General features: G+C 41.2%; 1 protein-coding gene across 5 annotated transcripts in view; it reads right to left on the minus strand.

The window, feature by feature from the left end:
• Window positions 1-277: 277 nt before the first annotated feature.
• The window catches only part of RAPGEF5 (Rap guanine nucleotide exchange factor 5), a 230,537-nt gene continuing 213,692 nt past the window's right edge, over window positions 278-17,122 (minus strand). For all 5 annotated transcript variants that reach the window (XM_030550749.1, XM_030550751.1, XM_030550750.1 and 2 more), the window contains 3 exons: window positions 11,387-11,451; window positions 4,124-4,178; window positions 278-853 (listed from right to left, as the gene is read on the minus strand). In XM_030550749.1, the coding sequence (XP_030406609.1) occupies window positions 735-853; window positions 4,124-4,178; window positions 11,387-11,451 (239 nt within the window). In that variant the 3' untranslated portion in view covers window positions 278-734. The remainder of the gene's footprint in view (window positions 854-4,123; window positions 4,179-11,386; window positions 11,452-17,122) is intronic.

The following is a 17,122-nucleotide window of genomic DNA, read 5'->3' on the forward strand; positions in this document are numbered from 1 at the left end:
CAAAAGGGGAAATGCCCTGTTTGTTTCCATAAACTGTGTCAAAATTAGATTTACCTTTTTACTGTCTGCTATAAAGCAAATTCTTAAGAGAAAGTGAAATTAGGAGAGTTTCAGATATCAGCTTCTGTTGACTTATGACCTCCAATCAGGACACACGATTGCATTAACATGCAACACTGCCTTATACAAGTTATTTTTTATATTCCCATTCTGAGGCATTTGCTGTTCTCTCGAATAAGACATTCCCCTGGAGCCAGAGTGGCAACATGGATTGCACTTTTTTTTTTTTTTTTTTTGCGCAACAATACATACTTTGGCAGCCTCAGATTAGCGAGGTACATACTGTATGGTGAATTGTGAACCCCCACGTCACACAAGGTTGCTTGCTGGAATGTTTTGTTATGGTAACATGATGCTTCCTTTCCCTCTAATACTGGCGGAGTCTCAATTGAATGCTACACTGGACCACCAATATGGTCACATAAACCAAGCTTCTGAGCTTAAACAATGCTGCTCTTCTCCTTCCTTTTCTGATAAGTGAAAATGGCACTATCCTTGCTCTGGAATGTTGTGAACTGCTCCTTTTCTTGCTTTGCTTGATTTTCCTGTGTGTATCATGTGACTACTGATAAAACTCAGTAAACTGTTCTCATATAGGGAAGCAACATGCTTGGCATAAACATTCACTTAATTAAAAGTGCTGCAGTTACAAGGTTACATGAAGCTGTGGGCGCTCATGCTCGAGGCTCTATCCGGTGAGAAAGCTCAAACAGCGTTTGCTGGTCATCAATGACGTGCAGATGATAGACATGTGGCTTCAGCTCTTGATTCTCCTTTGGAGGAACTTCATTGCCTAAAGTTTATAGGGAGAAAAGGAAATGAATCTGAGATCAGTTTTCTAACCAATCCATACTTTTTCCAAATATGAGCCAAACATGCCGTTAAAAATGGCAGGTGAAGTGTGATGGTCAAAAGCATCTGCAGAGGACCAGATGCTCTGGTGGGAAAATCCTTATCCTCAAAGGGGAACAGAGGGGAAGAAAGTTCTAAGCCATGGAAACACCATGCTCTGAAACTGCAGCTTTGCCCCCTCATCTGCCTGCTTTCTTGATATGCTTCTGACACCAGAGGGATGGCAAGCGGGAGGCATAAAGCTGGATTTCCTCAGCAGTCCCTCTGAGGCTGATTTAAGTGCTACTTTTTTGTCTGTCAGCAGGAACAAACTTTGAGCAGGGTCTGAGGATCTAGCTTTGAGTGTTTGTGCTACAGCTATTTAAACGTATGTCAGCAAGTGGGCCCCTGAACCATTTCCTTTAGATCAGGTGAAATGTGACAATGTAGGACAACATTTCAAAGATTTTTTTTGGGGTGGGGGAGGGGAGGGTCAAGCCTTCTGTTTTGATCAGTTATGCTTTTGATTTCAGCTAAGACGGTAGAAACAAGAGAAATGCTGTTATTTCACAGGAGTTCCCACAGCAAAATGGCTTTAACCATGTGTCAGATGAAAACTGAACAGTTGATTGAAGAGAAAACTGAGACTGTGGGCTGGTCCACACTACGGGGGGGAAATCGATCTTAGATACACAACTTCAGCTACGTGAATAACGTAGCTGAAGTCGAATATCTAAGATCTTATTACTCACCCGTCCACACCGCGCGGGATTGATGTTCGCGGCTCTCCCTGTCGATTCCAGAACTCCGTTGGGGTTGATGGAGTTCCGGAATTGATATAAGCGCGCTCGGGGATCGATATATCGCGTCTAGATGAGACGCGATATATCGATCCCCGAGCAATCGATTTTAACCCGCCGATACGGCGGGTAGTCTGGACATAGCCGTTATCTGCCACAAACTCTAGTCGATGTCCTCAAAGCAATATTAACAGAATTACCATTAAAAAAAACAAACAAAACAAAAATCCTGGAACCAACAAGCTTAACATCACTGCTCTCTTAGATGATTTTGTTTCATCCATCCCCATCCATACTTTATTCATTTAGCATTTAAATTTTTTAGGGCACTACTGTTGTCCTCAAATTTGTCTATAAAGTGCCTAGCACAAATTTAGCACCATGTAAATAGTGACATGACATTGTGAGTTCAGCCAGTTCTGTATGCCACTACTAAAACCATTACTGTGCAGTACCTGTCCACATACTATTCACAAGCACCTGGGTAATTTGTAAAACACTGCAGCAGAAATGAAGAGGAGAAAAATTGACGTAGGATATTATAGGAAACCTTATAGTTCTCAGAGGACAGATTCCATGTTTTCAGCAACTGTGCTAAACACACTGAAAATTATTCAGAATTCAAGTCTCATTAACACTTGAAATTACAAAAGGATGAATTACTGTACAAATGTTAAAGCTGCTATGCCAGATTTCTGAAAGAGTACTATTTGTTTTCTGGATTTAATGTGGAAAAATATTATTTCCACTAGAATGGCATTTCAGCATTACTTAGCTACACTATAATTTTCTAACCCACCAAGTTTTTGGTCTGCATGCTTAATTTTAAGATATAGTTATTAGCAACAACATATTTTGCTTAGTTTTATTTGGATTCTGTTCTGTGGTGAGATGCCTGCTATTTTTAGTCCAATTCAGAGACTAATGCAGGAGAAAGATTCACATTCCTGAAAGGTAAATAAATCCACTGGAAAAGGAAGCAGTCCCTGAAGTCTCAATAAATATTCAGTGAATTCATTTCATGCCTAAATGAATTTAACAAAAAGCAGTGCCTACAGGAGTATCTGCATAAACTGTTTTTTAAATGCCAGCTTCACAATAAGGCCAAGCCTGTGGTAAATAAAACAACAACATACTTCAAACCAGCAGATTGTGCGATAAAACTTGGGTATTAAACCTAGGTTTATGTCATGACACAAATATTTACAAAAAAAAGCAAAGATGGCTTTAAAAATTCATTAACTTATTTTGCAAAAGATCTGCTTAAAGACAAAAATAAATTAACTCTGCTGAATGAGATTTACAGGTAAATATTTGGGTTTAATCAATGCTTCCTTTAGGATCTGAATTAATAGAGTGAAAGCAAGAGAAGATGTACTTACCTGCATGCTATCCTTTCAGTGCATGTGAGAATAACTGGTTCATAATTAATAAGCAGCCTTTATATTCTTAAAAGACTGCAACTATATTAGGCCACATTATGGGCCAAATGTTCAGCAAAACTCCCTAGTTGTATATGCAGTCCTTGCAAACTTATCTATTTGAACACCCAAGATGGGCAACTATGGCTGCAATTACCCTTTTTGTATGTCCACATGCAGGTTTTCATATAAGCCCCCATAGGAAACTGTAAATACTGTAGACATGATTAGGGAAATAAAACCCTAACATTTATTCTTCAAACTAAAACAATTCTAAGTTAAGAATAAAGCATATGTCTGAAGTCCCTCCAGGTAGAGTGTTTTTGGCCTTAATGTGGAATTTATTTTAGTGTGTTTAAATTAGGACTCTACCACTATAAAAAATATTGTGCTGTCTTTCCCCTCTCTTGTATAATTGTAGTGTAAGTCATACAGAGAATAAGAAAAAAAGTTTACAGATACCCAATTGGTCTCAGTGGAACACTATGAAAATCCACAGTGATATATCACTTTTCATCTAGTGAGATGCCAATACAAGTTTCAATCAGTTGCTTAAATAGTGTTCATCTAGGAGACTGGTGAGACTGCACTACATTTCCATCCTAAACACACCACCAGTTACTGGAAGCTGTAGGATACCTCACAAGCTCACCAGGTAATTAGAGGCCTTTACTTTTTTTTTCTTCTGATGCATGTCTGTAAAACTCAGATCTTATGTAACATTACAAGTTGATGACTGTGCATATTGGGGATTGGGGAGAACACAACATTTTGTGAAAATCTTTGGAAAGTAGCTGTAATTACACTCTGTTTGCTGAGGTGACTTTCACAACACGCTCTCCCCTCTTCTAGGTTAAAACAAACAGCAAGTATGTTTTACTGTAAAAGTAAACCTAGGCCATGGGAGAGGAAGCAGAGAGACCGGGGAAACAGTTCTTTTGATATATGTAACTAATGAGAGACAAGTAACAAGGGAAATGTAATTTTGTAATTAAACTTACTACTACTTACCACATTGGTTATTCCTGCAATGTCTCAGTGATCGGACAGTATCTGCAATCATGTGCTGTGAAATAAAAAGTACAACATATCAGTGCAGAAATCTGAAAGGGGGCCTGTTGCTAGAAAATCCTTCCCTAGTCCCACACTTTGCAACAATTGCAGCAATGGTGAGAAAGGAAGGAGGCAGGAGTTGGAGACATTTAGATTAGATGAGGAGAAGGTTGTTTGTTTGTTTGTGGCTCGGTGTCAACATATCCTGAAACAAGGTTAGTTCTTTCCGACTCCTTTCACAGAAGGATTTTGTTGACACTACACAGATAGAGGGGGTCTTCCTAGGAACCCATGGAAATGGACAATGAAAAAGGGTAATTTCTCTATGTTTTCTTCTTTCAAACGGGATGCTTGAAATCCCCCCTCCCTTTCCCCCTCATGCTTAGTGGAGTAGTGTGTTTCAAGTGCACTATGGGACAATAGTTTTAAACTGCTGCAGAGACAGCAGATTTGTGTTCATGTATGTGAAAAATTAAGTGACTCCTGTTAAAGTAAAAAACTCCAAAGGAGGAAGATGTACTTAATTGCATGCTTCCTTTTCAGTGCATGGGGGAGTAAAAGGCTAAAACTACATTATGGGCTAAGTTTTCAGCAAGCTTTTACCCCTTCATTCAGTTTTTACATGTCTATGGCATGGTAACGATTTGATTAGTTGTTGATTTTAAAAATTTTTTACTGTACTGTTTTTCCTTAGGCAAAATAGGCTGCAGATGGTTGCTCAGATTCAACAGAGAAAAACCTTTAAAATTTTGTTCCACCTTTAGCATCAGATCCTTATTTGGATGTTAATTGGAATAGCTATGTCTAAGTTAACAGAGCTACACTGGTTTTCATGAGTGGAGGATCTGGCCCATAATGCAGTTCATGCATGTTTTCTTTTGATTGCACTTACAATCCAAAGGAAAGAGCCTACTGAATTGGGCCAGAAGCCCTTGATGGAATATGGTGATAAATTTAAACAACCTGCCTGCAATTAACAATAGCAATATGGCATTTTATGGAAACAGTACAGGCTGTTCTCTCACCTCTTTCAAAATCCAGCCAGAAGTGGAAAGGATTAGCTGTCCAGAGCAAAGTGTAGCTTGGAATGATGGAGCATAATTCATCTCTCCACAACCACAATATGAATTTTTTACAATGTTTCTTCACAGAATAGCTTATCATGAGAACAACTGAGTATATGCTTAATGAAGACTTGATGTTCTTTAATAAATCAGTGAAGCAAAATCATTTTTTTAATCTGTGTTCCATTTACCATGAAATCTCTCAGTCTCTTACGCTAACATCATTTCCTTGCACTGATTAAAATAAAGTTCTAATGAGAGGTCCTAGGTTTGCATGACCAATTTCTTAAATCCCACTAGAGCTATGACATTCCTGTGTTCTTCTGCTGTTGTTGCATCTTCCAGTTTATATCCCATATTTTGACATTTAGGCATTTCACACTGTCCCTCTGACTTGCCTGACCCAGTTACAATACAGAAAACCTGTTAATTTATCTGAAAAGGGACTGCTATTTTCTGATTGTTTTAATAGAGGGCTGCATACCAGAGTGTGATAAATATGTTGGAATGCATACAGTGACTGAGACCATGTCTACACTATAAAATTAAGTTGACCTAACTTATGTCAGCATACAGCAGCATAGTAATTACATTGCTTGTGCGTGTCTATGCTTTACTCCTTGTGTATTGCCAGTGTGGGACAGCTCTTGAAAGCCAGTATCAGTCAACGTAAGCAACACAGTGTCTACTCTGACACTGCATTGACCTAACTACACTGACTTTGACTCTACACTGCTCAGTTATTAAGCATAGTGGGATCAAAATTTAACTGTAGATGCTTCCATAGTTAGGTCAATGTAACCTGCCTTACATCAACCTAACTCTGTAATATAGACCAGACCTGAGGACTTGACTGGTAACCACTCTTAGCACATGATCATTAGCAATAATTCCACTGTTTATGGCAATCCAGCTCATCAGTATGCTCAGAAGTCCCACAGATATTTTTGGGCATGATCCTGAAAACCTTTATTTATATTACATGCACAGTTCTTACTACTAGTCCACAAAGGGAGTGCCTGTAAGATGATAAATACCAATGTGCTGAAGTTTACAGGATTGTGCATTAAAGTAGCAGTGGTGGCCAAGACATGTTATTACTATAAGAGATATATAGATGGTGGGTTGTGATTGACAGAGGAATAATGAAAGAAGCCATATTTCAGCAAAAGATGTCAGCAAAGAATATGAAGATATTTATAATACAATGGTAACATTTAGACTAGGGTTGCCATATCGATATAAGCTCCTTTTTTGAACCTCTTTTCTCTGTCCAGGCAAAGTTTCCAAATTTCAGGAAACGTCCAGGGTTTTTGCAGAGCAGACAAGCTGCAGCTCAGAAAGAGCCCTAATTGGTCTGCTTCCAGACTGGTCCCTCCCTGCATCTGCAACTGATTGGTCCATTCCTCTGCAAGCCACAGCTGCTGGATTCTGCTCACTCAGGACCTGGCTGGCTCTCTGCTCTGGGGAAGGGGACCTGCAGGGAGGCAATGACTGATGGCTGTCGCTGCATCCTGGACTTGTGCCAGCTGCCCTGCCACTGTGACAAGAAGTGACACTGTCCTCCACCTCCACTGAATATGCCTGTCACAGGTGCTCCCCCAGCTCCCCTTCCCATCCCACCCACCCCATACTTCCCCTCCTCTCTAGCAGTATCCTCTTTTTCCAGAAAATGAAATACTGTAACTCTAATTTAGACCTTATTCCATCCATTTATTACTTTGCATTTGCAATTCTCATGTTAAGGCAAAGGACACAATAAATATTGGTCTAAAAACTGTAGTCTAGATCTTACAAAATAGAAAGTTAAATTAAAAAAGTGAAATCCCCCTAGCTTTTGCTAAGTCTAGTCTATTATGATATACTTTCTTAATTGACTCAACAGTGTGCAGCTTTTCTTCCCTTAGTGAATTTATTTCTTTGCATTTTGAACAAGCTTCTGATTCATTGTATTCATATCACACTGAATGCAGGAAATAAACATATGGAAATCCTGAATCTAATGGAGATATGAATTTCAAAGCAAAGATGCTGTCACATAAGGAAAATTCCAGTATAGCTGTGATGGTAGATGTTTTGCTTCCCTACGAAGATTTTATCTGCAACAGCAAGTTCAGTATTCAGGCCTCCTTTTCTCCTCCTCTTCTCTCTCTCTCTTTTTTTTTTCCCCCTTCAAGATCAATTTCAAGTGCTAATGCCCATTAGCACAATTTTGAACTTAGTTATTTGCAGGTGCAGTTTAGTGGCTTGATCTTGAATCAACTGAAGTCAATGAGAATTATTATTATTATTTATTTTGCCAGAGTGCCCAGAATATGCTAGGCATAATACAAACAGAGGAAAATCTTCCCTGTGCTGATGAGTTTACAATCTACAAGGGCATTGGGCAAGGAAAGATGGGAAAGTAATACAACACAAAATGATTAGGGTGAGATGATTAACACACTTCTTGCTAATTCCATACCAACAAATCAAATACTTAAACATCAAAATGAACTAGAATAATACTTAATGGGGTGGGTCTACATTGCTTCTTTATCTTAAGAGTTCTCACCCTTGCTACCATTGGTGGAAGCACTCATGCACACAGGGCTGCAGGCAGAAAAATTAATAACCGTGTTGTTTGACCCTTCTCACAGCAAGTCTAGATGACATGGTGGTTGAAATGCTGCTGGCTGTTGATGACCATCTTTACTAGGGGCAAAATCCTGGCCCCGCTGACTTCATTGGAACTGGACTATCACTTTGGAGCTCCTACTGGTAGAGCTGCCCTGGTGCACAGACACACCCCTAGAACCCTGACCAGGGGTATTCTATCTGCTACCCAAGATCCATAAACCTGGAAATCCTGGACACCCCATCATCTCAGGCACTGGTACCGTGACCGCAGGATTGTCTGGCTATGTAGACTCCCTCCTCAGGCCCTATGCTACCAGCACTCCTAGCTATCTTTGACACACCACTGACTTGCTGAGGAAACTACAATCCATTGGTGATCTTCCAAAAATCATCATCCTGGCCACTATGGACATAGAAGCCCTCTACAACAACATTCCACGCAAAGATGGACTACAAGCCATCAGGAACAGTATCCCCAATAACGTCACAACAAACCTGGTGGCTGAATTCTGTCCTCACCCACAACTATTTCACATTTGGGGACAATGTATACCTTCAAGGTCAATGGCACTGCTATGGGTACCCGCGTGGCCCCACAGTATGCCAACATCTTTAGGGCTGACTTAGAACAATGTTTCCTCAGCTCTTGTCCCCTAACGCCCCTACTCGCGCTAGATTGATGATATCTTCATCATCTGGACCCATGGAAAAGAAGCCCTTGAGGAATTCCACCATGATTTCAACAATTTCTATCCCACCATCAACCTCAGCCTAGACCAATCCACACGAGCGATCCACTTTCTAGACACTACAATGCTAATAAGCGATGATTACATAAACACCACCCTATACCAGAAACCTACTGACCATTATACTTACCTACATGCCTCCAGCTTTCATCCAGACCACACCACACGATCCATTGTCTACAGCCAAGCTCTAAGATTTGCTCCAATCCCTCAGACAAACATCTACAAGACCTCAATCAAGCATTCTTAAAACTACAATACCCAGTTGCTGAAGTGAAGAAACAGATTGACAGAGCCAGAAGAATAACCAGAAGTGACCTACTCAAGGACAGGCCTAACAAAGAAAGTAACAGAAGGCCACTAGCCATCACTTTCAGCCCCCAACTAAAACCTCTCCAGCGCATCATCAAAGATCTACAACCTATTTTGAAGGATGATCCCTCACTCTCACAGATCTTGGGAGACGGGCCAGTCCTTGCTTACAGACAGCTCCCCAACCTGAAGCAAATACTCACCAGCAACCACACAACAAAAACACTAATCCAGGAACCTATCCTTGCAACAAAGCCCGTTGCCAACTCCGTCCACATATCTGTTCAAGGGATACCATCATAGGACCTGATCACATCAGCCATACCATCAGAAGCTCGTTCACCTGCACATCTACCGATGTGATATAGGCTATCATGTACCAGCAATGCCCCTCTGCCATGTATATTGGCCAAACTGGACAGTCTCTGTGCAAAAGAATAAATGGATACAAATCAGATGTCAAGAATTATAACATTCAAAAGCCAGTTTTGGAGAACACTTCAACCTCCCTGGTCACTCAATTACAGACCTAAAAGTGGCAATTCCCCAACAAAAAAAAACCTTCAAAAACAGACTCCAAGGAGAAACTGCAGAACTGGAATTAATTTGCAAATTGGACACCATTAAATTAGGCTTGAATAAAGACTGGGAGTGGATGGGTCATTACACAAAGTAAAAACTATTTCCCCATGCTAATTTTTCCCCTACCTTTAACTCTCACCTTCTTGTCAACTGTGAAATGGGCCATCCTAATTATCACTTCAAAAGTTTTTTTTCCTCCTGCTGATAATAGCCCACCTTAATTGATTAGTCTCTTTACAGTTGGTAACGCAACACCCATTTTTTCATGTTCTCTATGTATATACATCTTCCTACTGTATTTTCCATTGTATGTATCCGACGAAGTGGGTTTTAGCCCACGAAAGCTTATGACCAAGTAAATGTTAGTCTCTAAGGTGCCAACAGTACTCCTCGTTCTTTTTACAAAACTAGTCTACTGTAGCCAAGGCCTACATGTGATTACAAAAAACAAAGGCCTGATTAAGACTGAGTTGAGAATCAGATCCTTTGTCTCCAATAAATTAATATTATAGGCTTGTAAGGGATGTTTACTAACAATCAGAGTGCATCAAGGACTAGTTCAATTTACATGTTAATGAGACGTACTTGTGAGAGCACTTGAGGAAGAACTTGCTAATAAGTTTATATCAAACACCTAAAGGTCAAACAGTTAATGGACTAGGCACAAGAAAACCTTTTATTAAATGCAAATCAGTGTTTTTCTAAGCATTGCAACAAGAAAAGGTACAAAAATCTAATTGAATATATAAAGAACGGACCACCTAGGTTATAAAGTTACCTTGGGATGAAACAGGGAGAAATGAATTGTTCTCTCTGTTTACTCAACCAATAGGTACTGAATACAGTAAATTAGTCATTTCCACAACAAAGAAAAAAAAAGATTAAGTTCAGGAGGAGAGATATGCCTCATCACCTTTTGATACATATCACATACCTAAAAAGGGTGGACAAGCCTGATAATATTTTGCTGAAACATGATACTCCAATATGTAGACTTTGTATCATGCTTATCCATACTAAAGGAACTAAGGCCTAATCTACTCTAGAAAAGGTTTGCCAGTATAGCTAGTCCAGCAATCCCTCCTAGAGCATACACAGCTTATACAGGCAAGAGAGCGCTTTTTCTGGTATAACGTATACCAGTCCCTCAAATAAAATAAGCTATACTAGCAAAAGCACTTTTCCCACCAATATAACTGTGTCTACACTAAGGTTTTTGCTAGTATAGAGATGTTGTAAAGAATCACACTCCTAACTGACATTACTATACCAGCAAAACTTTCTATTGTAGATCTGGCCTATGCTAAAAGGCTAATGCACTACCCTCTACATAAAGATTAGTTTAGCTGTATTAATATTTACCTTTTATTGTGTCTATTCTTCCTGTTTATCTCCTACACAAATCATGAACTTACTTTCATTTAAAATACCTGGAATTAGTGATGACTTAAATTGGGGTGACCTCCTGCTGTGTATTGGGGTGCAGGGGGGGACTAAACTCTGAGAAGAGGCTGAGTGGGGAGAAGAGGCAACAACAGTTTGAGAACTTACACTTGTTTAGATTGTGGGGCAATGCAAACTAGGGGTGTGTAATTTGTAAAGCACACTAATATCTTGTGCATTAATTGGTCCATTTAGACCCTGCTGGTGCGCATAAAGGTTCCCTAGTGCACTTTATCCCACCATTTAGACAAACCCTTAGTCAAGGATAAATATGATGCTGTGGGGGAGCTGGTGGAGCTCATGGAGAGAACTGAAAAGGCTAAGAGATATTGTGCTTGGTTATCAAAGCATGATACATTTAACACAAGAGGTGGGGAGAAGAGGAATAAAGAGAGAGAGAGATGGATTTTCCCACAAAAAAGAGGAAATTATAAAAGACAAAATGTACATACCAGCTTTTCAAAATTAACAAGGTTATCCAGAAAAGTTTTATTTCCTTCGTGGATGAATGTTACATCTACAAAGTTTAAAAAGAGATACAACATTATTAAATGCCACAGCATTTGTTTTAGATACAAAGGAATAACAAAATAAGGAACAAAACAGTCTCATAAGTATTGCTACAATGCCACATGTTTGTGTTCTTTATAGGGCACAAACAACTATCACTGGTTCTTTCATTAAAAACAAAAAATTTACACCTCTATGGGAACATTAATTGGGAGAAATTTCAAATACAGAACGAGAATTTGTTAGTTACTCACTAAACATAATCTAGGGACTCACAAATAACACTCTTTCCATCAAACAAGGCAGATGATACACTATGCTATCCAGTGCCCTAATCAAGAGTTGATGGTGGGAAGGGGAGCACAGTAATTGTCCATGCATGGGTTCCACCCTCCTTCCCTGCACACTGTGAATCTATCTGTGTTGCTAGAGATTTTAGAGTAGTTGAGGCAGGGCTGTGGTAAATTGATGAACACTGAATTCTGCTGAAAAAATTATCTTCCGGAGGAGGGGACAAAAGGAGTTCCAGACACTACTGTTTTCCTTAGGTAGTTCTGAAACACCCTCCATCCCCACACACCTGATTACTATGGAAGTCCACTACAGTGATGGGCACACAAATAGACAAACATTAAATACAATCCATTAAGCCAAAAATCACCTAGCAGCAAATACCAAGATTTAGCTCTTTGGAAGTAAAACAGTTATTTCTGGTTTCACAAAGCAGTACTAGGGAGAGTTTTTAATGGAAAAAAAAGCAGTCAGTGGGAGGCACGGGATTACACTCAGGGTTGGACTTCCAATTAGGCACAGTAGGCACGTGCCTAGGGGCACCAGCATTGCAGGGGGGTGCCTGAAAGTTAAAAGTGGGTTATGTTTTAATTATACCATTTTCTGGTACTGTATTGAATAAATATTTAAATTATCATTTATATTTCTTTTCATTTCATTTTTTATGGAAAACACGAAGGTCAGCTGTAGGCGGGGGGGATGCTGAAGGCGCTGGGCTCAGGGGCGCATAAGGTGTAAATCCGGCCCTGACTATACTTGGCACCAGTATGCAAACTGCATGCAGTATATAAAAGGAAGGGAAGAGGCAACACAACTGTTGCTAAGTTAAATTCATATTCAAACCTTAACTTCAGACAAAAAGGGGAGACAATAGCAGTTGCAAGACCATATGGTAGAACTGCTGGTTTGATCCTGAAGAAGAGTATCTACGTTAAGAAACATACATATTGGTGCCTGCAGTGATAAGATGCTTTTGCAGCACCATTTTAGCAAGATGATAGGATGTCACAAATACATTCCAAAGGTAATAGCCATGTTTTCCAATTGACAAATGGCCCTTTGTAATTGGGTTGTATGTATCTTTCCATGGAATGCAGTGAGATCCCATGCAAAAGGACAACAAAGCAATTTGCCTGCCATTATGTATCATGGCATTTATACTGTGCTCACTATTGTGATATCTGAACAACCCATCCCCGTTCTGCCCCATTCGGTCCCCTCTGCCACTGTAGGTGGAGGAGAACCTCAGTCCCAATACAATTAGATTATAGGACTGAAAATCTGCAGATGAAACAATGAACATCTTTCTTTTTGACAATCCCAGAACATAGAAACAGTCAAACTGATTTACTTCCTTTTGTTTCAAAAACTCACTCTCAGGTATCAGCCTGAAGGGGATTTTGTAATTACTTATAATGGAAATTCTAGTTGTTTTATATGCTGGTAAAAACTCTGAGCTACAATTTATTAGGCAGAACACCCTGTGTTAGGAGAGATGTAAAGATGCCTGTGCCAAGGAGAGCACTAGGATGATTTCTGCCTCAGGGAAGCAGGATGCCTGCCTGAATTTCTTAGTGAGTAGGACAAGCACACCCAGGACCATCCCTAGCTTTTTCAGTGCCTGACGCAATCCTCCCTCCCCCTGTGGGGGGGCTATGTGGGGCCCCAGGCCTCCGCGGGCAGGAGCTGGCCCCAGACCTTCATGGAGGATAGGGGGGCCTGGCCACTTCCTCTGAAAAGTGGAGTGACCCAGCCCCAGCCTGCTCTGCTCCCCTGGCTCCCAGCTGCGTTGTTGGCAAGAGCTGGGGGGCGATTAACCCCTCCCCCCAAGCCTGAGAGCCAGGGGAGCAGAGCAGGCTGGGGCCGGGCCCCAGACAGGAAGTGGCCAGGCCCCCCTGTCCCCCACAGATGTCTGGGGCCAGCTCCTGCCCACAGAGGCCAGGGGCCCAAGGCTGTTCTGCTCTCCTGGCTCCCAGGCTTGGGGGGTGGCGGGGAACCACCCCCCAGCACTCTCTGGCAGCACGGCTGGGTGGCAGGGGAGAGGAATAGGCTAGGGCCAGGTTGCTCTACTTACCATGCAGTGAGTGCAGTGTCTGGCCTGGCTACAATCTCCAGGGGAGTGGGAGCAGGGCTGGGGGCCTGGGGAAGAGCCGGAGTAGGGGCTGGAGCAGCACGCAGCTGCGCAGGGCACCAGGAAATTTGGTAACCCCCAAATTTCCTGGTGCTCTATGCAGCTGCGTGCTTTGCGTATGGGTAAGGACGGCCCTGAGCCCACCTACTACTGAACTCATTCATGGTGTGCAGGCTGCTCCCTTATGCATGCTGCTCCTACTCAATGGGCCAATGAGGAGGTGGTGAGTGGGACATGGCCCTTGTCAACTCCCTTTCTGCTCTGGGTTACCCTGCACTCCCAAGGGAGTAAAGAGGGAGCAGTTCCTGTATGCACTGACTGCACTTCTGACTACTTCTCACATGCAGGAGAAAGAAAGATCTAAAGAAACACCTTTTCCTTTCCCCTCATACTTCCACTTACTGCACACCTGCATGAGGACCAAGCATGATCTGTCCCTAAATGGCTACATATATTTATGAACACAGGAAAAAGAAAAAAACAAACAGTTAAGATTATGTTTCTGTCAGTGCTAACGAAGTGTGGTGCCCAGAACTGTACACTGTACTCCATCTGAGGCCCCACTAGTGCTGAGCAGAGTGGAGCAATTATCTTCCATGTCTTACATATGACGCTACTATTAATACATCCATTATTATATTAGCTTTTTTTTTTTTTAAACTGCCTCACATGATTGACTCATATGCAATTTGTGATCCACTAGAGCAGTGGTCTCCAAATTTTTTTGATCGCTCAGTCCATCAGTAAAAAATTTTTGAGCACACACCCTCTTGCTCCCGGCCGAACTGTTGAAGCAAAAAAAAAGCTGCTTGGACTCCCGGCTGAACTGCCGAGGTGGAGGGTAGCGGGGGAGAGTGGTGCTGCTCCAGCAGTACTTCTCCTGCTGCACACCCCGAAGGATCCTCTTGCAAGCACCCCACTTTGGAGACCACTGCGCTAGAACACCTAGATCCTTTTCAGCAGTATTACTGCTTAGACGGTTTCCCATTTCGCAGTTCTGCATCTGATTTTTTCTTCTGAAGTGAAGTACTTTTCACTCATCTTTACTGAATTTCATTTTGTTGATTTCAGTTGAATTCTCCACATTATAAAGGTTGTTTTGAATTCTAATCCTGTTCTCCAAAGTGCTAGCAACTCCTCCTGCCTTGGTGTCATCTGTAGATTTTAGAAGCCTACTCTCCACTCCATTATCCAAGTCTTTAATGAAAATTTTGAATAGTATAATTTGAGGATAAACCCTTGCAGGACCCCACTGGTTATGCTCTCCCAGTTTGACAGCAAACCATTGATATCTACTCTGAGTAGAGTCTTTCAAACAATTGTGCACTCACCTTATAGTAATTTCATTTAGACCACATTTCCCTAGTTTGCTCAAGAGACTATCATTTGGGACTGTGTCAAAAGCTTACTAAAATCAAGATATTTCACAGGTACAGATTTCCCCCCTCCATTAAGCCAGTAACCTGGTCAAAGAAGGCATAATTTGTTCTTGACAAATCTATGTTGGCTATTACTTATCATCCTATTCTCCTCTAGGTGCTTACAAAGTGATCGTTTAAAAATTTGTTCCAGTATCTTTCCAGTTATCAAAGATTTGCTGACTATAATTCTTCACATCCTTTTTGTTCCCCTTTTTAACAATAGGTGTTATGTTTCCTCTTTCCTAGTCCACTGGGACTTCACCCATCCTCCATGAGTTCCATTAATGGTTCTGAGATTGCTTCAGCTAGTTCCCAAAGTACCTTGGCTAAAAATAACTGACAAACTGGGGCTGACGGGGCGGGGGAAATGAGAGCCTGACCCCCCCACTGTGGGGGGGGGGGGGAAGGAAGGGAGGGGTTTCCAGCACTTTCCACCCACAGTGGCTGACAGCGGCGGAGGCTCCCCACCAGCTGCGGCCCCACCACCCCGGGGCTGAAGCAGCAAATGTCACAGAGGTCTCTGGAAGTCACAGCATCCATGACTTCTGTGACATAATCTATCCTTAATAACAACTGTGGTACGTAACAGGTCACAATTAACCTTTTTAGTGAACACTGAAGCAAAATAGGCACTAAACACCTCAGTCTTCTTGAGTTCATCCATAATTAGCTCTCCTTCTCCACTAAATAGAGAACTTATGCCTTCCTTTGTCTTTTCTCTTACTCCTATAATGTACCTACAGAACCTGTTCTTATTGCCTTGTATGTCCCCTGCTACGTGCAACTCGTTTTGTGCCTTACTGTTTCTGATTTTGTCCCTACATACCGTACTTGTGCTTTCTTTTGTATTCTTCCTTAGCAATTTGTCCATATTTCCACTTATTGTAGGATTCCTTTTTTGATTTCAGCTCATTAATGAGCTCCTGGTGGAGCCATATTGGCCTCTTACTATTCTTCCTATCTTTTTTCTGCCTTGGGACAGTTTTTATTGCAATTTTAATTCATTAAACTATCAGCTCTACTGAACTCCTTTTCCCCTTAGATTATCTTCCTGTGGGACATAAACTTCCTGTTCTCTGAGTTTGTTAAAACAAAAAGCAGATTAAGTCTAATGTCCTTATTCTGCTGCTTTCACTCCTTCCTTCCCTTAGAATAATTAAATCTATCATTTCGTGATCATTTTCACCCAAATTTCCTTCAACCTTCAGATTCACAACCAATTCAGTCCAGGTAGACAGAGTAAAGTCTAAAATGGCTCCCCCCTAGTTACTTCCTCTACATTCTGAAATGAAAAGATGTCCCCAATACATTCAAAGAACTTATTGGACATTCTGTGTTTGCAATATTACTCTTCTAACAGATGTCTGGGTACTTCAAGTCCCCTATTACTGCCACGTCTTGTGCTTTGGATATTTTGGGGGGTTTGCCCATTATTTCTAGGCTAGCAACTTTATTTTAACTTGCTCTATAACAAAGAGCACTGAAGCATCTAGCAAAGAGTCCTGTGGCACCTTATAGACTAACAGATGTATTGGAGCATGAGCTTTCGTGGGTGAATATCCACTTCGTCGGATGCATCCATGAAAGCTCATGCTCCAATACATCTGTTAGTCTATAAGGTGCCACAGGACTCTTTGCTGCTTTTACAGATCCAGACTAACAAGGCTACCCCTCTGATACTTGAAGCATCTAGGTTTGCATACAAATAATTACATAGCTTGAAAGAGTGGAAGACATAAAAACGGTATTGTAGAGCTCATTTGGATATCAATCATGACAGCGTCCTTTAAAATAGCACACACTATTTATGGGGATTTTGGCAACATTTTGTAAGG

Source organism: Gopherus evgoodei, chromosome 2, assembly GCF_007399415.2.
Source record: "Gopherus evgoodei ecotype Sinaloan lineage chromosome 2, rGopEvg1_v1.p, whole genome shotgun sequence".
Lineage (NCBI taxonomy): Eukaryota > Metazoa > Chordata > Testudines > Testudinidae > Gopherus > Gopherus evgoodei.